Raw genomic sequence first — 24,040 nt, 5'->3', positions numbered from 1 at the left:
TGGCCGGCGCCGTGGCAGAGCTGCAGGAATAAGGACAGATGCTCTTCCGAGGGGGAACGTGCCCTTCTTTTCCTTTGGTTCAACAGAAATTAATTTGGGGAGTTCAAGAACCTGGGAAAACAAACCCTCGCTCCTCCTGGTACCTTTTACCAAGTCAACACGTGAAATGAAAGCCCAAACTCCTCCGTTTTGGGTTGTCACAGGGTTTTCCAGCCCCTCTTAGAGTAGCCATGGGAGTAGGAGGTGCTGGTGGATCCCTTGGACCATGGGGAGCCAGGAGAAATGGGGGACTGTGTCATCCCCCCCCGTGCCTCTAACCCTACATGGAGTAACCAGCTCGTTCTTGGTGCCTTCTACATCCAAAAATAGGTTTTTTGGTCTATTTTACAGTCTGTATTAATGCCACTGGGTATCGCATTCTGCTGGTGGCTTCCACACTGCACCTCTGGTCCCATTTCTGCTGGGGAAATCCATGGGAAAGATCAATCCAAGGGGATTTGGTGCCCAGGTGGGCTGATTTTAGTCGTCCATCCTTTAGTGGTGCCTTTGCACACCTGAGGAGCCCCTCTGCTTGGCAGAGCACCTTTTATAACCCACACCATTCATATCCGCCGCACGCTCGTAACAGCCACTAATCATTTTATTACTCTTTATAATCTATTTAAAACACAATTAGGAAAAAAAACAACAACAAAAAAACAACCAAAAAAAAATAAAATCCATACGAAGTTACAGCCGAAAGCACATTTTTAGTTTGTGTTATAAATCCCTGAAAAACCACCATCCATCATGAAAACGGGGCGCTCCTTCGCCCGGATGACAGAAATGGATGCTCTGGGGGGGGAGGGGGCCCTGGTTTGGGGTCCTCTCGGCCCCTTCAAAGCACGACACCCTCGGGTTTTAACAGCAGGTAGTCGTGCAGGGGTTTGGGGACGGGCAGCAAAGGGATCAGGCAGTGGCACTGGCTGCCAAACTTTTTCCGAATGGTGGCGCGGCACAAATGTTGCAGGGAGCGGGCTGTGCCCGCCAGCCGAAAAAAGGACTCGTAGAAGAGCTGGTGCTGCTGCAAAGGGAGAGAAAAAAACCCCAAAAAACCAAACATGACCATCAGCTGAATTGATTTATTTTTTTTTCCCCCCTTCTTATTAAGCCAAACGAGGCAGAGAGAATCGGAGGAGGAGGTAAGAAACCCCTCAGTGATGTTTGCTGAGGGTGAGGGTGCTGTGAGAAGGTGGGATGAGGAATTCTTCCTGTGGAAGAAGCCCAGCCTGACTGCAGACAGCGTTTGGGGAGGATGCTTTCATCCAGCATCCCTGGAGAAAGGCTGGGAGCTGACGTAGGAGAGACCTGCTTGTTTCTAAGATGAAGAAAACAAAGCGGGTTCGGTCTAGCGCAGCTCCAGCTTTTCCCTGGCTGGGAATAAAAGTCACCTCTCCCATCCTCTGGAATGTGCCAAAGAGCTTTATTTAAATTTTTAGCAGCCGTCCTCCCCGGCAGCCAAGCTGACCAAAGACCTGCGGGGCCCAGGCATCACTCCAAGATCACTCAAGGGCAGGCTGGCTGTACCTGCCACACCACCAGGGACGAGCTTTTGGAAACCAAAATTAGTGGCGTGGGCTCCTGGGTCACTTCCAGAAGCTGGGATTGTGGGTCAGGGGCAGGAAAGGGTGTACATGTGTGTGGGGTTTGGTGTTGATGGAGCTAGAGAGATGTAAAGCAGCTGATTCGAATCAGGTGTGTGGTGGTGCTTTGAGATCCATTCCTTCCTCCCCTGCCCTTGCCCCAGGTGAAGTTTGGTTGGAATAAACCCCGCCCCCCCAAAATGCTCAGTGGGTAAAACCCCCTCCCTGGGGGCTCAGCCCTTCCCTGCTGAACTGCTGGCACCATCTCACCTGAAATACCTCCTCTGGCACGGCCTCCAGCCACTTCTCGGAGACGCAGATTTGTGAGTAGGAATTGAAGAGGACTTCAATGATCTCTGGCACAGCTGCGCAGGACTTCAGCACCTAGTTGGGTTGGGGGGGAGGTTCAGGTTGAGATGCATGTCTCAGAGGGGAAGAGCATCCGTGTGCTGCAGCTGAGGATCATCCCACCACTCCCCTGCCAAAGCAGGGCTGCCCAGAGCACATCACTCAGGAGCATCCAGGTGGGGCTTGAAGATCTCCAGAGAAGGGGACTCCACACCCTCCCTGGGCAGCCTCTGCCAGGGCTCTGCCACCCTCACCCCAAACAAGTTCTTCCTCACATTGGAGTGGAACTTCCCATGGTCCAGCTTGTGCCCGTTGCCCCTTGTCCTGTCCCTGGGAACCACTGGAAAGAGTCCAGCTCCATCCTCCCTCAACCCACCCTTTAGATAGTTAGAAGCATAAATAAGATCTTCCCTCAGCCTTCTCTTCTCCAGGCTAAAGAGTCCCAGCTCTCTCAGCCTTTCCTCATCAGGGAGATGCTCCAATCCCTCCATCATCTCTGTTGCCCTTCGCTGGACTCTCTCCAGCAGTTCCCTGTCTCTCTTGAACTGGGGAGCCCAGCACTGGACACAGGATTCCAGTTGTGGCCTCCCCAGTGCAGAGCAGAGGGGGAGAATGACCTCCCTTGACCTATTGGCCACACTCTTCCCTAGGCAGCCCAGGATCCCATTGACCCTCTTGGCCACAAGGGCACATAGATGGCTTGTGGAGAGTTTACTCTCCACCAAGACCCCCCCAGATCCTTTTCCTCAGTAGTACTTTCCAGAAGGTCCACCCCAGAACATGGTCCAGGCTGGAATGGTCCAATGGCTGAATGAGGCAGGCGCAGGGTTTCTCCTGATGTGCTTTGGAGAGCTTTCTCCATCTGTAAAGCAGTGTTGCCCCCTTTTGCTTCTTACTTATGTTTTTGCCTTGCGCGTGGTAAGCCAGGATAATATTTTCTTTACTGTTTGATGTAAAATCAATGGAACGCAGAGCCATAAGGCCGCTGACAGCTGATGTACCAAGCCTGGCGTTGACATCCCCAGGCAGGGAAAATAAAAAAAATCCTCCTTGTTGGTCCCCCACCCCCATGTTGGCTGCATCCTGCCCTCTTTTCCCCACCTCCTGTAAGATCAGGTCCTAATTTTCCACTCTGAGCTGTAATTTCGCTTCATACCTGATACGAGAATTCTGAACTCTGGTTTTGGGAAGGAGAGGAAGAGAGTCTGGCAGGACTAAATACTGCTCTTCCCCATCCTCTGTGGGTGTTTTCCTTTCCATCATTCCCAGCAGCATCACCAACCCCGACACCGTGCCCCGATCGGGAAGAATCTCCCAAACCTTCCCAACCACACATCTGTTTTTTAATTCCCCACCCCCGGGGCGGGAGGGGATGCTCTAAGGGCTGTTTTGGGGGGAGGCTGGTACCTTGACAAAAGCGGGGGGCCATATCTTCTGGGAGCCGTGGTTGAGCAGCAGCTGGACGGCGAGGTGGGGGCGCAGGTCCTTCTTGAGGGAGGCGCTCTGCAGGGCGCAGCCCAAGGGGGAGACGCCATTGTAGTCGATGGCGTTGACGTCGGCCCCGCGCCTCAGGAGGAAGGAGGCCAGGCCGGCGTTGGCGGCCCCGCAGGCCTTGTGCAAGGGGCTCCTCCGCGTCTCATCCCGGGCGTCGATGTCGGCACCGTGGCTGGTCAGCAGCCGGCAAAACCTCAGGCAGCCCTCGACGGTGCCCGGCTCTTGGCCACAGAGGATGCTGAGGGCCGTCTCCTCCCGCCCGCTGCGAGCGTCCACGCAGGCCCCGTGCCTCAGGTAGAGGCGGGCATGGTCGTAGAGGCCGTGCCTGGCCGCCACGTGCAGTGCCGTCTCCCCGCCGTCCTCGCTGGGCAGGTCAACGATGGCCCCGTGTCTCAGCAGCTCCTTGGCGCATCTGCAAAGAGATGGGGAGGCTCGGCTTGGGGGTGCGCCACCCTACCATGGTAGGGATGGGTTTTGGGGGAGCGTGGGGTGGAGTGGGAGCCATGGGGATATGGGTTGTTCAGCCTGGAGGGGAAGAGAAGAAAAGAGAAGGCAAGACTTCAGGGAGACCTCAGAGCAGCCTTCCAATATCTGAAGGGAGCTCCAGGAGAGCTGGGGAGGGACTCTTTGTCAGGGAGTGCAGTGACAGGACAAGGGGGAACGGGTTTAAATTGGAAGAGGGGAGATTGAGATGAGATACCAGGAAGAAATTCTTTGCTGTGAGGGTGGTGAGACACTGGAACAGGTTGCCCAGAGAAGCTGTGGCTGCCCCATCCCTGGAGGGGTTCAAGGCCAGGCTGGATGGGGCTTGGAGCAACCTGGGCTGGGGGGAGGTGTCCCTGCCCAGGGCAGGGGGTTGGAACTGGATGATCTTTAAGGTCCTTTCCAACTGTAACCATTCTGTGATTCTGTGATTCTATGATTCTATGAATAATGAGGTGGGCATCGGAGTGGGGTGAGGATGGGCATCAAGCTGGAGCTGGGCTCCCATGGAAGTTGTGGCACTGAAAAATTTTGGAAGAGAGCAGTAGAGGCTGGAGAAGGTGACTTTGTGCCCTGGTGCCCACCATGGTAGTAGTGGTGATGGCGGTTTGGGCAATGTCTCCCTCTTGCTTTTGACCAGCATCATTCATGGATGATCATCCCTGACCATCCAGGGTCCCACCATCCTGGACCCACCAGGGAATGGTGATCCTTGTCCCAGCTGTACCAATTGCCAGGCAGCACTGGGAGAGGTGCCTGCGGTTAGCCATGCCTGAAGGGTGGTCTGTCCTGGATGGTGAGGGTTCTGGGATGCACCTAGCCATGATGAGGACACATAAGGTTGATGAACCCCTTCGTGCCATCCATCTGTCAGTTGAAATTTCATCTCCCAGCATGGCTGCAGCTCTGTGGTTTGTGAGACAATCTATACAATCCCACCCTTTGGCTGACATCCACAGAGCTTCTCAGCTGAAAACATCTGAAGAAGTTGCCTCTAACTGAATCTGTTGTGGGACTGCACTGACATGGAGGGAAACCCTTGGTAATGCCTCTGTGCAGCAGAAGAGCTTGGTGTGGGTTTGCTTGGGTGAAAAATGAATTCCTCCTCTTCTTTTAAGGGACTCAAATACCTGTGTTGGGCTCCCACCCCAGAGAGGACTAATGGATTGTGTTTTCCACCTATCCTGAAAAGAAACACCTTTGCAGATGGTGAAAGTCTGCCGAAAAGAGTTTTGTCAGCTTGTTTGGCACCTGGTGATGATAGAGTGACAGCACCTGCAGTTCCCAGCAGGAATAAATCAAGGTAAGCAACCCTTCCCATCCTAAATCACTGCTCCCACCTCTCTTTCCATCTCAGGTCACTGAGGGTGGTTGTAGAGAGGGGTTGTGGCTGCTGTGGAGCAGGGACACCAGTGACCATCAGAACTTTTCATCTGCATCCTTCTGACAGCAAATGGGGGTTAAAGATACCTGGTATGTCCTGAGTTTTTTATATATTTTTTTTCTGGTCTATATGTGAGTAAATGGATATGATCAGCCAGTCTAAATGAATCAAAGTGACTGCTCTATCTCCTGCTGGGAGCTGCTGGGGCTGGCATGGCTCAATGTCACCACCCAGGCAGGGCTGATGGCAGCTGGGTTAGTCTGTGGGGCCAAGCTCACTGCTGTGGCATGGAGGAGTTATTTTTTGGGGGAGAGAGATGTAAAGTAAGACCTTGAAAACATGGCGAGCTTGTGTTTTCCTCATGTCTCCTGCTGCCGGGCAGGTGGGAAGAGTAGTCCTTCAGGAAGCCTCAGAGGTCCACCAGGAAGCCTGGAGTCTAGGGAGGTTTATCAACCCTTAACCGCCCCCTTCCCAGCCTGCCTGTTTTTTTTTTGTTTTTTTTTTTTCTCTAATAAGACTTGGTTTTAACTCGGGTATCACCCAGGGTCCTTAAAGAGGTTGACACAGAAGTAAAATGAGGGGGAGCTGTGGGGGAGTAGAGTAGAGTACCCCTTCAGCAGCAGGGATGGAGGAGAAGAGGAGGAAGGATGGTGCCAGGGCAGTGCTGCTTTTTCCTAGTCCAGATAAATGTTAACATGTATGGGGAAAATAGCAGTAAGAAAACAGCAATAATATTAATAATAATAATCTACTTATATCTTTCTGGATGTGCAGCATTATCTCATCTGAGATTAGATAGGAGCTGCTGAGACATTCACTGTCTTTGGTGGTGCAGGATGGGCAAACACCTCCTTGGGCTGCTTTTCCCATGCGTATCAGGTCTGAGTTTGCCAGGAAAAAAAATCCTAGAGGATCTGTGGGGGTAGGTTATTTCTGCAGGTCTAATGCTCCCAGATGCTGCCAGCCTACACTGGACCTCACTGGAGGGATCTACTGGGGATGCAGTTGTGGGTGAGTGGACTGAATGTGGGGCTGTTCCAGACCCAGAAACCCTCAGATCCTTATTTTACAATTCCCATTTTACTCTCAAACGTGCTGAATCTCTCTCTCAAGCAAAGTCTTGTCTTGCTGAGGGTGGGTTTTTCTTTTGGCACTTGCTGTCTGCCAGTGGGTAAAACTTTGTTGGAGAGGGTCTGTTGCTGGAAAAAAATCACACTGTGACTTGGTTGTGCTTACCAGTCTTGTCCATCCTGGATAGCAGGGAATTTGTAGCCCTAATTATAAAGACTCTCTTGGGACCTCTCTGGGTTAGCTTATCCCTAGTGTTACCGTTAGCTCTGGCAATAAAATAAGGCATTTGGGACAACCTAAGGGACTGCTCTGCAGAGGAAAAATGGGGAAAAAAAAAAAAGTATTTTTGACTTGGTTGCAAAACATGCAGCAAACTAGTCCAGGAGAAAAAAAAATTCTTTTGTAGGTTTTCCCCTACTGAGGGTTGGGATGGGAGTTTAATTCCTCTTGGCCTCCTGCTAGACATCCCAAATATTCTTCTAGAGATACCTGGGTGGAAACACCACCCTTCCCCGATGCTGTTTTGCTGGAGGGTGATACTTATTTGTTACCAAGTTCAATGGCTAATTTTTCGGAAGAAACCCAAGTTTGTTTATAGTGGGTTTTCCCCCCGGATACTCCTCCCTCGGCAAAGAAGGAATGTTAGTGAGGAGCTATAAATAAGGGGTGATCTCTTCTACTTAATGGAAATATTGGGCCCCCGTGAGGAGCATGCGCCTCCAGTTTGGATGTATGGGGCATCAGCAGGTGCTGGTTAGATGCCACTCATATTTGCTGGCTATATGCTCTTATTTTAGTTTCTAATTTCTGCTGATGAACTCATACACTCTAACAGTTTGCCAGCATTTCTGGCTCTTTGTTAGTTTTTTTTTATTATTAACACCCTGTTGTTCACCATCAGATTAGGCTAAAATCCCATTAAATAAGGGCCAGCTGATGCTTGTTACTTTTTGAGGACTTCTCTCCGATGTTCTGAGAACATTGCAAGAAGCCATGGGTTTAGTTCAGCAGAAATTCAGACACAGGGTGGCAAAGCAAATGATTTTGTTTTCCATCCAGCCTGGTACCATTGACCTGGCTGAGCAGCTCACCAGTGATGATAATACCCCTGAAGCAAGTCCTCAAAAGCCAGCCTGGCACACAGCTGAGTCTAATTTTGACTAGTTTTAAGTTCACTTCCAAACCCTTCCTAACTCATTTGCAGGTGGTGGGTAGCACACCTGGATGTCTCCTCGCTGGGGCAATTTGCTCATTAATTAGGTCAAAGTCTCACTACCTTGTGACAGCTGGTGTTGGTGCTACAGGTTTGCCTTGTGCTGGGGTCCTGGCTCAAATAAAGGGGATAGAGTGATGTGGGTGGTTCATTTTTTCTTCTTCACCCCTCAATAGAGTTGGGGCAGACATCAGTGCTACATCAGTCAGGATGTGCCCGTTGCCCTCCTCTGCCAGGACTGGCCATAGGAGTCAGGGCAGACATCAGTGCTACATCGGTCAGGATGTGCCCATTGCCCTCCTCTGCCAGGACTGGCCACGAGCTCCCAACATTCCACTTGTCAGTTTGGGATGAAAAATGCGCAGGCTGGTAAAATGGGAGTTAGCTTGAAATGGGATGAGATGAATAACCAGCAGGAGGTTGGGGCAGCAGAGGCTGGAGGAAAATTCCTGTCACAAAATCCTGCACTGGCCCTCAGTTTTCTTAAGGAAAAAAATCTCCTCTTTGTGGTTTTTAACCCCCCTCCCCTGGGGTTGGGGTGAGGGTTTCCCATCCTTTGCTTGGTTGCTTTTCATGGCATCCAAGATCTTCCAATCTATCTGTGATTTCTTGTGGGATTGATGCCGCTTGGAAAAAGCAGCTTTTCCCAGCCCTGGCTCTGAATGCAAGGATTATTCTTATCAATTTCCTAAAAGGAGGAGAAGGAAAGCCTGTTTTTCTTGAAAAGATGAAAATCTTCTGGGGCACCACGAGACCCCTGGTGAACCATGGGCAGAGGGCTGGTTGTGCTGGTGTGGGGTCAGCCCTGTCACCCCAGGGTGAACACCAGCCCAGCAACATCACACTCTGAACCATTTATTTACCAAAGCTTCATGAGCCATGGATACACTTGCCTTACTTTTGGCACCCCCAGCTTGGGGAGCACCACAGAACCTTCCACCTTGGGCAACCTCTTCCAGTGAGATGAAGATCTTCCTCCTCATCTCATCTCCTCATCTCCTCATCTCCAATCCAAATCTGCTCTTCTCCAACTTAAACCTCTCCCCAACCTTCCTGTAGCCCCCCTCAAGGACTTGAAGGTCCATCCAGGTCTCTCCAGGCTGAACAACCCCAGCTCTCTCAGCCTGTCTTCACAGCAGAGGTGCTCCATCCCTCTGAGCATCTTGGTGGCCCTTCGCTGGACCCATTCCAACAGGTCCATGTCCTTCTTGTGCTGAGGACTCCAAAGCTGGACACTATGTTAACGGGTGAGGACCTAACAGCCCATAAGCAAAACCTGTCCTGTCTCCTCGAGCTGGTTGCTCTTGCGCTCATCATTTCTTGTATAGAGACCCTTGGACACTGAGTCTCCTCCTGCATTGACTCATCTCACCATCAATGTCTTGTCTCTCAGAGCTGGAGGGTGGGAGCTAGGAGACAACTCTGGTTTCAGGCTCCCGGGGTGCAGAGAAGGCTTGAAGAAAAGAATGCAAGGGCATCTCTCAGCCATAAGCCAAGTTGCACAGAGGCAGGGGGGACATCTTCTTTTCTTATCCTTCAACTTGACTAAGTCCATGTCCTTCCTATGCTGAGGACTCCAAAACTGGACCCTATGGGTGAGGACCTAACACCCCGTAAGCAGAACCCGTCCTGTCTCCTCGAGCTGGTTGCTCTTGTGCTCATCATTTCTTGCATAGAGACCCTTGGACACTGAATCTCCTCCTGCATTGACTCATCTCACCATCAACGTCTTGTCTCTCAGAGATGGAGAGTGGGAGCCAGGAGACAACTCTGGTTTCAGGCTCCCGGTGTGCAGAGAAAGCTTGAAGAAAAGAACACAAGGGCATCTCTCAACCATAAACCAATTTGCACAGAGGCAGGGGGGACATCTTCTTCTCTTATCCTTCAGCTTGACTAAACCCCTTCCCTCCGTGGAAGGCTGGTGAAGGCAAGCTCTGGGGGATTTCTCTCCAGGTAAGCTCTCCCTGGTTGCACGTGAAACCTGGAGTCTTCAGAGAGCTTTTTCTGACTCGCAGATCTGAAGGAGGACTCTACCAACCTGGTCCCTTCTGCTGCAGGTACCACAATGGGAGGCGGGGGCTACATCCCGCATCCCTGAGATGCTCCTTCCCACCGCCCCGCGCCTCTCACCGCCGGGAGAGTTGAAACTCTTCCTCTCCTCCTCAATTATTTTTATTTTTTTTTTTTTTTTTTTCGGGGTGCCAATAAAGGCAGACTCCTTTAATCATCCCAGCTTTAAGAGGGAAACAGGAGAGCGCCAGGGAGAGAGTGCAGTGAATTTAGAGACTCATCTTACCCCACCATGTTAATTATCTCTGCTGTAAAAAAGAGGTCAAGGAGAGGAACTCTACTAAATAGGCCGACGTTGGCATGAACAGCTCCTAAAGTGAAGAAGGTAAGACTGAACTTTACTGGAACTTTTTTTTTTCCCATCTCTTCAAAAAGCTCCTAGATTAAAGCTCTGATATCCTTTTTGTTGAAATCTCATGGATTCTGAAGCTCAAATGGCTGGAAGGAAGCCCAGATAATTTTTTTTTATCCCAGTCACTGAGAGGCTCAAAGGTTTTAAGTCCTGCCCCCATGGTGAATTGCCGAGTATATAGGAATACAGAAGAACCCGGCACATAGGTGTTCTGGCCATTGTTATCGAGAGGGAGAAAAATAAAATAGCTCTCTATGTAGGTCAATGACCTGCTCTTTATTGTCAGTAAAAAATTAAGGATGACCTAAAATCTACTACTCAACGAAAAAAATAAAAAAATAAAAAATAAAAAAGCAAGGTAAAGTAGTCTCCCCCTAATCAAAGAGGAAATGTTTGTGTTACCTAAAGCTTGACCTCCTCAGTCTCTAACTTTAGCAAAGTCTTTGCGATTTGAAAAGCAGTGGTCGAAACCTCAAAACCTGTCTGAAATGTCTATTAATTTTTGATCTTTCAAGGGAGTTGGCTTAGTTATTGTAGAAGCCCCCGTAGCGCCGGGTAGCGTAGTTAAGGGTCTCTCAGCATTTCCATTATAAAGCCCCAATATTCAAGGGCTTATAACTCAGCTGTTTCCACATCGCGTCCGTCTGATCCCCACGTCGCAGTTTGCTGGCTCACCTGCCATCCCCCTCAGTTCTTCTGGGGGAAATAACATGTAAATTGGTGACAACTCTCTCTCTCTATATATATATAAATTATTTTTTTTTCCAAGCTGGGAAGCACTTGGCCAAAAACAGGACACCCAGACCTTTGTGGGCCATGGGGTCTCCTCCTTGCACCAGATTGGTTTCTTTGTCTCATCTCTACAGGGGGAGAGTGAGTCAGTGCAACCTAAAATCCCTCCCTGGGGCTTTTAGGATGGCTTGGGGTTTGGGGACTGAAGTCTCTAAGGTCAAAAGGGAGCTCAGGTGAAGGAATTAAAACCAGCTCCTTATTAATGATGAGGGCTGCTGGTAGCATCCTCCCTCACCCATCTCGCTCCTTCCAACCTTCATTGCACCAAGGATGCTTTTGATTAATCTCTAGATTTTTGGTGGAGACAAAATTTGATTAAGACCTGATTTTGGCCATCTTGCAAAGACTTGTATTTATAAGCTGGGCTTGAGATATTTACATCTGCACACCTTTTCCTCTCTAGCTGTTGTTTTTTTGCAGACCTCTTTGCCTGTGACACATTGGATCTGTAGTGGGAACCCTGTGTTCACCACCTGCTCCTAAGTTAAGCTGGCTGCCTGTCTAAAGGGGAGAGGATTGAAGCCAGGGTGGCTTTTCACTGAGCTGGCAGGTGATGAAATTTGCTATGGCCCTAAGCAGTTTCGTCAGGATACCAAGGGGCTGAGCTCTTTATTTAAAAAACAAAAAACAACCAAAAAACAAAACCCAAGAGACCCAAACCCACAAAAAAACCAAACAGCAAAGCCTCAGTTCCTTGGGTCTAATAACTTAAGGGCTGAAAGTCCTACTGAGACACATGAAAAGCTTATTTTTCATGCAGTGTTTATACTCACCTCTGTGTGATGCTGATCCAGGGTGAGAAGGGAGAGGAGGGGTGTCGCTAAACCATAGAAATTCATAGGTGTCTTCGGGGGGGCACAAGGGGGTGAGGAGGTGGAAGGATTGCTCTCCATCCTCCAGACCTCGTCCCTTCGTTACGGCCACAGGACTGGGATTTTAGGAGGAGGGGGAGCCCTTGGTCAGCACCAACATCCCTTGTTGATGGGGTGAGGAGCGCAGGAGGTCCCTGACTGGACCCATCCTTAGTGTCTCCTGGGAGACACTCCATGCTGGACCTGGGATGTGGGACGCAGTGATTTTTTTGGGATAAATCACCAGGAAAGGGGAGGAAGGCAAAGCATGTGGAGCTAGGCTGGGCTGTTCCTGTCCTTGGGAAGGAGACCTGGGCTGTGCAATGTGCCTGGCACCAAAATGTCCCTTTTTTGCCTGTGCTGAGTGTGCCACAGCAGCTGATGCAGCTGGGGGATGTGGGAAGCCTTGCCAGTGGGATGCTAATGGAGGGGGGTGGTGGGGAGGGGGATGTTCTCCTTACCCCAGGGAGTCTTGGGTGGTGCAGAGGTGCAGTGGGGCCAGGCCCTCGTCGCTCCGCAGGTTGGGATCAGCCTTGTGCTCCAGCAGCAGCTCCACGCAGTCGGTGTGACCCCCCAAACAGGCTTCGTGTAGGGGCCCGAGCCCCCCCGGTGCCAGGTCGGGGTCGGCCCGTCGGTGGAGGAGATGGCGCAGGCAGGAGACATGGCCCCAGCGGGCGGCCAGGCAGAGCGGGGTGGTCAGGTCCTGCTTGTACTCCAGAGACCACAGCCCTGTGGGGAGGAGGAGGAAGAGGAGGAAGGATGCCTGGGACTGACCCACTGGGTTCCTCTCATCACAGAATCCCATGGGGTTGGAAGGGACCTCTGGAGATCATCTAGTCCAACCCCCTGCCAAAGCAGGGCCACCCAGAGCAGGTCCCACAGGAACGTGTCCAGGTAGGGTTTGAATGTCTCCAGAGAAGGAGACTCCGCCCCTTCCCTGGGCAGCCTCTGCCAGGGCTCTGCCACCCTCAGAGGGAAGAGGTTCCGCCTCATGTCGTGGTGCAACTTCTTCTATTCAAGTTTGAGCCCATTTCCTCTTGTCCTGTCCCTGGGCACCACTGAAAAAAGACCGGCCCCATCCTCTTGACACCCTCCCTTGAAGTATTTCTAGGCATTGATCAGATCTCCCCTCAGTCTTCTCTTCTCCAGACTAAAAAGACCCAAGTCCCTCTTCCTCCCCTCGTAAGGGAGATGCTCCAGGCCCCTCATCATCTTTGTAGCCCTCAGCTGGACCCTCTCCAGCAGTTCCCTGTCCTTCTGGAACTGGGGAGCCCAGGACTGGACCCAGTGCTCCATCCAGACAGGGCACCCATTGCATCAGCTTTCCAAACAAACCACATTAATACACTGCTTTTTCCTATTCTTTCTTCCAGCTCCACGGCAGCTTTAGGTGTTCAAAAAGGGCCTGGTTGTAGTTGGTGGCTCCTCTGAGCCCTGTTGGCAAGAGGGAGGGAAGCAAAAGTCCCCGGCTTGCGTGCACATCCAGGAGCAGGATTTCACATGGCACGAGCTGGGTAAACCAATACCTCCTGTGTCCACAACCAGCTGCAGAGGAGATAGGATCTCCCTGGCAGGAGCTAAAAGGCTGCTCACAAATTCCTCACCTGCACCAGGCTGAGCATGGGATGCACTAGGTTTGGATTTGGCTGGAGCAAAGGAAAGGACGTTCCCCAGCAGCTCTGGGGCTCTCTGTAGATGCACAGTGCCTGCTGAGCATCAGGGACCATCTGGGGTTGGGAGGAACCAGGTACCACTACCATGGGAGCATCTTATTCCTGCCAGATAGGACCAGGCTGCTCTTTCTCAGCCTCTGCATGGGGAATTTGGGCTATAAACACCTCGGAGTGCCCCATCCCAACCTGGAAAAATGATGTGGATACACACTTTTTAAACTTCCCTGCCCCTTCAGTGGGTTAGTATGTGCAGAAGAGAAGAAAATAATTTATAATTAAAAAAAAAAAAGTGCTGAATGTTGATGGCTAGGTCTGCTGGGCACAGTCAGCTAACCAGAAACCTCAGGAACAGCCCCTATAAAAACAGTGTTAGGCACTTCAACGCAGAGCACCTCTCCCATTTAGGGTTAGTAAATACCTGGGTTTTTTAAAATTTTTTTTTCCGGACTGGCCTTTAAAGGAAAAGTACCTGAGAGTCCGTAAGACGCTTGGCTTTTCACCTGCCACTCCAGCTCATTTTTATTGATCTCAAAAACCAGGTTGACATCTTGATAGTATCGGTCGGTCAGGAGCTCGAGGCTTCTCAGGTCTCCTGTGACCAGGGCTGTGTAATACCTGGTGGCAGGAGCGTGAGCCGTTAGAGGATGCGCCGAATCCAATTTGGGGGAAATCTGTAGCTTTTCTCTTACAGGTCCTGGTAACTCGCCCATTCCAGTGCTTTCCCGTGTGTGTAGGTCCTAGCTGGGAGGATAGACAGGCTTTTATAGTTCATTGTTTCCATCCTCCTGGGCTCATTGTCTAATTATAATCCAGTTAAGGCTCTATTGTTGTCGTATTTATAACTCCGGCGGGGTCAGGTGATAACGGGCACAGGATACAATGAGGGTCAAACGGTCACTTTGGCTGTGGTGTTGCAGCACCTCCTGGACTAAATTGCTGGTTTAATTGCAGGCAGCAGCTTGGGACGTGGGTGTTTAGGCTAGGAGAAAAACAGTGCCTAGGGTTTAGGGAGTAAAAAAGAAAAAAAATAATAAGATTTAAAAAAGATTTACAGAATCACAGAATCTTCTAGGTTGGAAGGAACCTTAAAGATCATCTTGTCCAACCGTCAACCTAACTTTGACAAAAATAGACACCCACACAACAAACAAAAAGCAACACCATCACTAAACCATACCTCCCAGCACTACATCAACCCGGCTTTTGAACACCTCCAGGGATGGTGCCTCAACCACCTCCCTGGGCAGCCCATTCCAATGCCTGAGAACCCTTTCGGTGAAAAAATTTTTCCTAATATCCAGCCTGAACCTCCCCTGGCGCAACTCGAGGCCATTTCCTCTCGCCCTGTCGCCTGTGACTTGAGAAAAGAGACCGACCCCCATCTCTCTACACCCTCCTTTCAGGGAGTTGGAGAGAGCAATAAGGTCTCCCCTCAGCCTTCTTGTCTCCATGCTGAATACCCCCAATTCCCTCAGCCTCTCCTCATAAGACTTGTGCTCCAGTTTAGTTAGCTCCAGTCTGCCCAACCCCATATATCCATATATTTGTGTGCTCTGAGACAATGTTTGGGTTTTTTTCCCCTCTGCCTAATATGGTATTTTATTTAATTTTTTTTTTTTTCCATACCTGTTTCCAATCTTGTGCTGCTACAGGGAAAAATCTGGGCATCCTGTTAGGGGCTACCAAGATGCAGACTGGCACGCTGGCGTGTCCCTGCAGGGAGGCAGAGAGCTTGGCAAAAGCTAGAGAAGAACAAAACCTCCTGGGGCTGCTCTCCCTGCTGATGCCTTGTATAGGAGAGAGAAAGATCTCAGCCTCCCCTGCCATTTAAGCACGGGGACAGATGCCAGCAGAGTGTCCCTGGCTCCCGAGGCTTGGGGCTCCTTTCCTCAAGGTCACGGGAGAAGTCTGTGGCGGGGACAAGAATAGACCTCCTCATCTCGTGACTCGGTGGCTTCGCCACCAGCCCGAAGCTCCAGGTGGCACAACTCCCCCACTCATCCCCAGGGAATAAACATGATCAAAGCAGATCTTGAGAAGATGTTAAACTATATCAAAGCAACCGGACGTGGAGGGATGGGTGAAATGCTTTGTGGTTTCCCTCCGTGTGGAGTCAACCTGGGGCTGGAAGAAATGTGTGGGACCTTCTCCATAGCGCCCTTGCAAGTGGGGACCTTGATGCTCATGCCAACCCCAGGCCAATACATCTGTATTGCTGGAGCCATCTGACGTTTCTCTGTGGGTTTCCTCAGCACAGCTGTGGTGACATCCAGCCACCTGGTCCCAGAGGCCAGGGGAAGAGTGCAGAGCCACAGAAAAACCCCATGGTGTGTGCATCCAGGATGGGGGTCGCACTGAGCTGGGGGAGGTCTAACTTGGAGTCCTTGTGTTAAATTAATCCCTTGTGCAAAGGACCCCCTGCCTTGAGGTCCCTGTTCACGAGCAGCTGCCATGGGAGCTAATTTGAGGTCAACCTATCTGTTCTTTCCTATTTTATTTTTCCAGCTAAACTAAAGGTTGGCCCTCCCACCTGGTTGGCTGTCTACAACTGGATGGTTTGAACCCCCAGATTCCATCACCTTTCTCTCTTCTTTTACTACTTGTTGCTCTTCTGCTACCTCCAGCCTTTCTGTGCATCTTCACCCTTTCTGGTGTCATAGAATGGTTAGAGTTGGAAGGGACCTTCAAGATCATCCAGTTCCAACCCCCCTGCCCTGGGCAGGGACACCTCCCACCAGACCAGGTTGCTCAAAGCCCCATCCGGCCTGGCCTTGAACCCCTCCAGGGATGGGGCAGCCACAGCTTCTCTGGGCAACCTGTTCCAGGGTCTCACCACCCTCACACCAAAGAATTTCTTCCTGGTATCTCATCTAAATCTCCCCTCTTTCAGTTTAAAACCGTTCCCCCTTGTCCTGTCACTGCACTCCCTGACCAAGAGTCCCTCCCCAGCTCTCCTGGAGCTCCCTTCAGATATTGGAAGGCTGCTCTGAGGTCTCCCCGGAGCCTTCTCTTCTCCAGGCTGAACAACCCCAGCTCTCTCAGCCTGTCTTCATAGGAGAGGGGCTCCAGCCCTCTGAGCATCTTCATGGACCTCCGCTGGACCCATTCCAATAAGTCCATGTCCTTTCTATGGTGAGGACCCCAGAGCTGGACACAGTGCTCCAGGTAGGGTCTCACCAGCATATCAACTGAACCACCTCTTAAAAGCATTGTTTTGCTATGAAAACTAGCCTCACAATCCCCTGGGGTCCCTTAGCTGGTGCAGGAGATGGTTTGGAGACACCGGGAGCGGCACAGACTGGGATTATTTTCCCCCGGGGGTCGTGTTTTCTCACCCCTGGCTCTCTTTCCCTCTCTGCTCATTAGCCATCCTGAGATATTTTTGTGGTGGCGTGGAGGAATCCTGCCTTCACGTGCTCACACCGAGGGGGGGATCACCTTCCCCCTCACAGACCACCTCCCGTGCTGGCAGCCGGGTATATTTAGCAGGGAGTCTAGACTTTCGTGGGCTAATTTTTCACGGGGGGTGTGAGTGTGTGTGTGTGTGTGTGTCTGGCATTAAACCTGCTGTTGAGAGCGTGTCGAAATACCCCGTGACCCTCTCCCTTTCTCGTGAGCTTTTTAATGGGTGCCCATTTGCATATAACGCTCGCTTCTTGGGTGATGGACAGGATTAACAAACAGTGTCTCTGGCAGAAGAGTGTGGGGGTTTTAAAAATAACCAGCAAAGAGTAGGAAGAAAAAAAAACCCCTGTGTAGCTGAGTGGCACATCTAAATGCCTGAGCTCCTGCCAGCCAAGTCAAGTGCTTTTCCCACCAATGAGTGGAAAGTGATGTCAGGATGAAACAATATTCCCTGTGTTTTTTTTAAAGGAAACACTGTCAGGCAGGCAGGAGTGATTTACTGCCCAGGGGAGCTGGCGGCCAGGACACCTGTGGAGCATCCTGGGGCTTGCCAAGAGAGGGGATGGAGTCCCTGGGTGGGTTTAGAAGGACAACAGTGGGGTTTTCACCTCTTATAAACTACCTGTCAGGGATTTTTGGGGGGCAGAGGGAGGCTGGGACCTCGCAGCCCTACCCTCTCCTCTGCCACTGCCATGGCCTTGGTCACATCACTTGTCCTCCCAGCATCCCCACCCCTAGAGGATCTGAGGGACTGATCCTGCAACCAGTTAAACCTAAGATCATCCTTATGTGTCCTTACTTCCATAGGGATGTTCCTACACGGACTGGGGCCCCAAACGTGGGTGAGGACCAGCACTTCATTAGCAGGAACCTCACCACTCATTAATCTCTAACGCGGGGGTAGCATCTTCACCTTCTCCCCGCGCACGACTGTTTGCGGAGTACACCTCATTTAACAAAACATTAAGCATTTTACTTCCTCGGATCAAGTGTATCTATTAATAATGACTTAAATTGTCTGCGCCGGCTTCGCATTACGAGGAGGAGAGCTCATTCCTGGCACAGGGGAAGAGCGAGACACGCAGAAGCAAAATGACTCCAGTGCCAGCTTCTTTCCCCAAGTTAAGCTGCCTCATAACGACTCAGTCCTCGCACCGGGGGAGATTTCAGCCCATAATAACTTGCCCTGCCAGTTCCAAAAAAACCCATGAGCCTACCTTAAAAAAAAAAAATAAAAAAAATCTGACGAGTCCAGATGTGCCCGTGCTGAGTGCTCCCGGTGTCACCGCTGTGATTTACAGCTGCCCTCTGGCACTGGGGAATGCTATTATATTTTTTTCTTTTTTTTTTTTTCCTTTTTTTTTTCTCTCTTTTTTTTTCTTTTTTTTTCTTTTTTCCCAAGGAAGTTTCCAGTGCAGTGAAGGAGCCCGAGGGCTGGCAGCCTGCAGCACTGCCTCCTCCAGCTGCTCTCAAGCACGGACAGCAATGCCTGACTGATTTAAAGCTTACACACACACACACCACCCCTTCTTTACCCCCCACCCCCCAAAAAAAAAATATAATTAAAACAAGCTGGCTGAATGGTGGAGCTCCCCGTGATGGGGCAATGGCTGTGCCCACCCCCCCAGCACCCTGTGGCCATGGGGAGGAGATGATGTGCCCACCCAGGAGGTGGGTGGATGGAATGGGGAGACCACCAGGCTGTGAGATAAACCCCCCAAGCCTACCTTGGAGGGACGTCGGCGTGAGGGTGCCTCTCCTAGATGATGCTTGCTTGCTTTCTTGCTTGTCCCCCCCCCCAACCCCCAGGGTGACATGGGCAGCGCAGGGCAGGACGTTTCAACTCCTCTCTGGGGACCCAGGTGCCACCTTTCAAACAGCCAACCTGTGGCCAAAACGTCGACAGCACTGCCCAGCTATGTGGCTGGACCAGGGGCCAGACCGAAGCATTAACACCCATGAAGAAGCACCTCTCTGTGTCCTGAATGGGGGGATAATGCTTTGCATCCCACCCCCCCCAAAAAAAAACCCACTTCTGCAGATGCAATCGCCTGAACAGAGCCAGCTCCTGCTGCTGGACCAGCTCTCCTTTAAAAAAAAACTGCCACCCGGTGAAATATAAACTTGTCCCCGAGGCTGCATTGATTTTGTCCGGCTTTTATTGGAAATTAGATAATATTTAAATAGCGCTGAAACATTTCCCTTTAACAGCTCTATATAATAGGGGAAGGTATTCCGTGTTTACGGTAGCCCTTCTTTGCCAAACATAAATAATTTGATTCAAGAACCACAAAAAAAAAAATAATACCCTTTCCAATTTTCATAACGGCGCAGTTCTTTCCTTCGTCCCCCCTTTTCCCATCAATTATAGGAAGAATAAAAAAAAAATAAAAATAATAAAACAGTTCTTAGCTCAACTAAAAATACTCAGGTTCTCTTTTCCCCCTCCCCACTGAAGAATTGCAGCTGTGTTAATTATCCCCTGGGAATTCAATCCCGGTGCGCATCCTCTTTTAAAGGCGACGGGGAGCCCTACCAATTATTTAACCCCTCAGTAATGTGCTTGTGAAATGTCACCCCGGGTGCCAGCCTGGAAAACCATCTCAGACCTTCCCTCTCGTCACGTGGCTCCCGTTACAGTACGAGGCTGGGTGATGGCATTTACTAATTAGCAGGCTGCCCCAGCGCGCTCGCCGCTCCTCTCCTTGGGTTATTTTTAGAAACCACCCTTGAGGTTGTTTAAGGGTTGTAAGGGTTGTGGATTTCCCCCCACCACCACCACCCAGATTTACCTTAAAACCTTAGAGCCTCTTTGGCAGAAGAAGGTGCTGAGCATCTCTGCCTGATGGGGTGCCTGGGCTGCAAAAAGCTCTCGGTGAGTGGCACGAGTAGACACAGACACAAAGCTTTTGGGTTGGTTTGCTTTAGATTTGGGGATATCAGGGGCTTGAGGTCCTCCCTGCATTTTTTAAATTTTATTTTGCTCTTGTTGCTCCTTTCTCTGAGGAGGCAGATGGCTGAACGCTTACGTGAGCAGCGCAAGGTCTCTCCCCTCCTGAAATCACAGAATCCCATGGGGTTGGAAGGGACCTCTGGAGTCCTGAAATCACAGAATCACATGGGGATGGAAGGCATCTCCAGAGATCATCTAGTCCTACCCCCCTGCCAAAGCAGGGCCACCCAGAGCAGGTCCCACAGGAACGTGTCCAGGTGGGGTTGGAATGTCTCCAGAGAAGGAGACTCCACCACCTCCCTGGGCAGCCTCTGCCAGGGCCCTGTCAGCCTCAAAAGCTGGTTTTTGCTGCATATCTCCTCTTTTTTAATGCCCACCTCAAACTTTGCTGCCCCAAGGTTGCAATCTAAGCACCTGTTCTGCATATGGAGGCTATAAAAAAAGCCACCAGCTCTCCTCTGGTTAACCTGGGAGGACTTTGGGAGTGGAGAAGTAGCCATTGATAAAGGAGATGCTAAGAAGAAACCTGCACAACAAACCTTCTTCTGAAGAGCAGGGACAGGTTTTTTTTTGTGAATGTTGTGTGCTGTTGGGGACTTGCCCAGGAGATGCCACCAACCTTGACACCATCTCTCAGAACCATCTCTCACCACTGCTCGCAGGCTGACCCCCTAAAAAGGGACTTATACATGATATAGGGTGAGGATCCAGGGCCTCAGGACTCAAACCCCAGTCCTTTTGCCCAAACTTGTGAAAAATGAACTAGATTCACCCTGTTTCCCAGCTGAATCCCCACCAGGAGCATCGCTGCCACCTAAAACAGGCTTTTCTTTGCCAAAATGCTACGGGAGGTAGAAACAGAGGAGCTGGATGGCACCAAGAGCTTCAACAAGCCCTTCTCTTGGTTTCATGCCATCCTGTGCCGTTTCGCTCCTGAGCAAAAATTAGCTTTTGACACCTGTGTGTGTAATATATTTGTGGAAAGAAGGTATTTATGGGTCGGAAGATGTGTTTCCCCAGCACCCTAACTAGAAAGTTATGGAGATAATTGCTTGCCCTCTGGGACACAGAAGAACAAACTCAACTATCCCTCATGGGCTGTATCCATTTCTGGGGGATTGATTTATTCCTTACCAGTGGACACATCTGAACTTCGCTTGTCAGCCCTAATTAGTGGGGACTCGGCCCGATTCATTACGGCTACGACCTCTCCTCGGCGCAGCTGCGCTTTAACGAGAGAGCCATCTGGTTTGCCTGCTCAACTTTCCATCACTAGTGGGGCACGGGCTGGAAATTACAGGTTGCTGCCATGGTGGGACGAGGCAGCCAGTTCTCAAGGTCCATCCGAGGCACCTGGACCATCTGTCATGCTGGCAGCACCCGGTGGGGTGACCTGTCAGCTCATCACCCCCACAGCTACATCTCCTGCCCTCCTCCTTGAGGTGCAACGCTGAGAGGTTCAGCTGAACGTGGAGGGTGGCCAAGCAAGCAACGTGGGGGGCCGGGGCTTTGGGCTGCCCCCAAAATCCCCCTGCAAGGGGTTTTGTTGACAGGCAGAAGGGGATGTGTTGGCTGCTGGTGGGGTGGTGCATCACCAACAGGTCAGGGACGTCCCAGAATTGGGAGCTTTGTCTTGGTGATGGAGCAGGGATGGCTTTGTAAGTCTAAAATGACTCAGGGCAGGATCCTGCTCGAGGGGTTCAGGGATGGAAGCATCTCCTGGTTGGGCTGGGGAAGATTATGTAAGGATGGGGCAATTTTTTGGGCCATAAGGTGGCACCATAGTGTGTCCATACATGTAGCCCCTCCAACCCACCCCAATGAGTTGCTCCCAATTGGGTGTTTTTAGACTAAAGTGGGTGGGGGGATGGAAGGGCCACCAGGCCATCACAGGCTTCCATTGGGTTGTGAGTTAATGATGACGAGACCTCACATTTCAGGCTGGCTGGGTGCATTTTAGCATTTCTCCCTGCCTATAATTTCCCTCCTGAAGGACTCTACTGTGACAGGCTTTTTTCTGAGCTGAGCACACCTTTAATTAGAGCAATTCTGGGTGTAACTTAGCCAAACTTTGTGCTGAATGTGGAGGGCTATTGGCTTTGCTGGCCAAAGGGCTCATTTGCATGATTTCCATCTCCTCCTCCTAATCCTCCAGTCTACTCACCACTCCAATTACTCCTAATGAGAGGACAAGATTGCACCCAACCTTTAACCTTTTGTCAAGCTTTCACTAGGGCTTGGCCCATCACACTGGTCTTAATGTCTAACTGCTACGTTTCCTCTTGCTCTCCACATGTTTTTCCTCTTGTTTCAGCCCGTTCTCTTTCCCCTCTGTCTCTTTTTTTCTTTCTGGAGTTTGATCTTGAGTTCTTTTTACTTAGAAAGCAAAATTCCCACTCCATTAAGGAGCCCTTGGGTGGGCAGGTGTGGTGCCACCTTCTCCTGTGACTCAGGAGACAAATAACAACGTGCCTGGAACTGGAAGCAAGCACCTCTGGTCCTCTTCTGTAAGAGTTTATTACCCTGAAACATGGATGAAAATGCTGCTAGAGAGGCCTGATTTGATCCCAGACCTGAACTGCCTTCATTTGGGAGGACTGGGAAACCTCTCAACTGGTCCAAGATCAACCCTTGCCCACCAGACTGTACTGTGGTTCCAGGGTAGGACAGAAGCTGGATGGAGATGGATGGAAACTCATACCATGATGGAGGAGAAGGGGCTGCAGGTGGAGGAGGTCCTGTACCCACACCCACATCTGGCCCTGCTCCGTGTGGCAGCTCCACAGGTGGCCACCCTTTAGAGGGCCTTTCCTTCTTTTCATGAATGGGTCAGTGGGGCAGCAGGGACCTTGCAGAGTTTCTCACACCCCCTTGTCCCATGCACTCAGGAGGGACCTGCCTTCTCACTGCTATCATCAAAATGATTTTTACTCCCAAAGTGCACTTTGGAAGAAAACTTCTAGAAAAGGCTCTAACCAGTGCTTAGACCCATCTGAGATGCTGTGGCAGCTTCATGTGGACACTAGGACCTCACCTTGGACACCTGCTAAAGAAAACAGTAGAGGAGAATCAGCTGAAGCCCCCAGGTTTATGACCTGCTTGCCATTTGGCTTTGCTGGAGACCCATTGCAGCAGCTGAAACGTGTATCCTGCTGTGAGGGCAGCAGGTGATCTGAGTTTGCAATTTTCAGGGGATCCACCCAGCCCCTGAGCTCCTCAGGGTTTATTAGTTGGTTATGGGTTTCAGATGGCTTCTTGGGCTATGATGGGTAAAGCAGCACTTGCAGTCCTTTTCCTTCATGCTGGCCACGTGTCAACTATGTCTACGCAGAAGCTGTGGTCCTTCAAGAGAGAGGTGAGTTCCTTGTGTTTGGTTGTTTTCATGATGCTGGTCTCTGGCTTTCCTCTGCATATCTTCCTCATTCTGGTTCCTTGTTCTTTGTTGTTTGTTTTGGGCTGTGATGGTGCTGTTGCCTGGGCTGTAAGATGTTTTTCAGCTCTGTTTGGTGTTTGCATTGATCCTTGCCTTCTGCTGCTGCTGGTCACCTTGTCTCTGTTGGAGAAACTGAGGCAGGGTGGAGGACTGAAGTAGGGAGTTGGAAGAGGACAGGAGGGGATGCCTTTTGCTGCTGGCTTGCAGCTGCCCTTCTGACAAGCCCTATTTGGTGTTTCTCTTTCCATTTGCTGTTAGGTGCACTGAGTTGTCTTGTTAATGTTGGTTTCCTTGCTAGTTTGAGCTACTTCAAGCACGGATGTTTTTAAGGAGAGGAGCATCCCAGGAATGGGAAACTGTGGAGCGTTGGTGTTGTTTGAAGTGGTGCGGAGGAGATCAGGGATGTGTTCAGTCTCTTTTCAGAGGACTAGCAAAATAGGAAAGGGTGGAGAGTTTGCGTTTCCCATCCCCTTAAGGCTGCTGGGCAGGAGCAAGCAGAGCCTGGTGATGCCCTGCCCTGGGACAGTACTGGGTGACCAGGGGTAGGACAAGAGGAAATGGGCACAAACTTGAATAGAAGAAGTTCCACCTCAACATGAGGAGGACCTTCTTTGCTGTGAGGGTGGTAGAGCCCTGGCAGAGGCTGCCCAGGGAGGTGGTGGAGTCTCCTTCTCTGGAGACATTCAAACCCACCTGGACACGTTCCTGTGGGACCTGCTCTGGGTGGCCCTGCTTTGGCAGGGGGTTGAACTAGATGTTCTCCAGAGGTCCCTTCCCATCCCATGTGATTCTGTGTAATACCTGGTTGAGGATGGGGCTTTAGGAGTGGGGTGTGAGCCTCTCCCTACTCCCATGCTGGCCCAACCCCTATTATTTCCCCCCCCTGCCAAGAAAGA

At 50.9% G+C, this 24,040-nt stretch overlaps 1 protein-coding gene across 2 annotated transcripts; it reads right to left on the bottom strand.

Moving 5' to 3' along the window:
- Positions 1 to 712: 712 nt before the first annotated feature.
- ASB18 (ankyrin repeat and SOCS box containing 18) lies at positions 713 to 18,630 on the bottom strand. 2 transcript variants are annotated; one of them, XM_014961992.1, is made up of 6 exons: positions 18,486 to 18,630; positions 13,823 to 14,350; positions 12,142 to 12,409; positions 3,378 to 3,876; positions 1,893 to 2,006; positions 713 to 1,063 (listed from the first exon to the last, which is right to left on the bottom strand). In XM_014961992.1, exons 2-6 carry the CDS (start codon positions 14,061 to 14,063, stop codon positions 878 to 880), a joined length of 1,308 nt encoding a protein of 435 aa, XP_014817478.1. In that variant the 5' UTR covers positions 14,064 to 14,350; positions 18,486 to 18,630; the 3' UTR covers positions 713 to 877. The 2 variants fall into 2 exon arrangements, with proteins under 2 accessions (XP_014817478.1, XP_014817477.1); XM_014961991.1 differs by lacking the exon at positions 18,486 to 18,630 and adding an exon at positions 14,980 to 15,163.
- Between the last annotated feature and the right edge of the window lie 5,410 nt (positions 18,631 to 24,040).

This window comes from Calidris pugnax, unplaced genomic scaffold (assembly GCF_001431845.1).
Source record: "Calidris pugnax isolate Ruff unplaced genomic scaffold, ASM143184v1 scaffold357, whole genome shotgun sequence".
NCBI lineage: Eukaryota > Metazoa > Chordata > Aves > Charadriiformes > Scolopacidae > Calidris > Calidris pugnax.
Note: the sequence above shows the minus strand (reverse complement) of the source record. Positions and strands in the feature narration are given on the sequence as shown.

What these genes read in the sequence shown, in the direction of transcription:
- ASB18 (XM_014961992.1), bottom strand. Translation starts at nt 14,063, where the DNA reads ATGGGCGAGTTACCAGGACCTGTAAGAGAAAAGCTACAGATTTCCCCC. An exon ending in AGCGTCTTACGGACTCTCAG is followed by an intron (nt 12,410 to 13,822) that starts GTACTTTTCCTT and finishes TCCTCCCCACAG; the next exon opens with GGCTGTGGTCTCTGGAGTAC. An exon ending in GGCCCCCCGCTTTTGTCAAG is followed by an intron (nt 2,007 to 3,377) that starts GTACCAGCCTCC and finishes CAACCCAACTAG; the next exon opens with GTGCTGAAGTCCTGCGCAGC.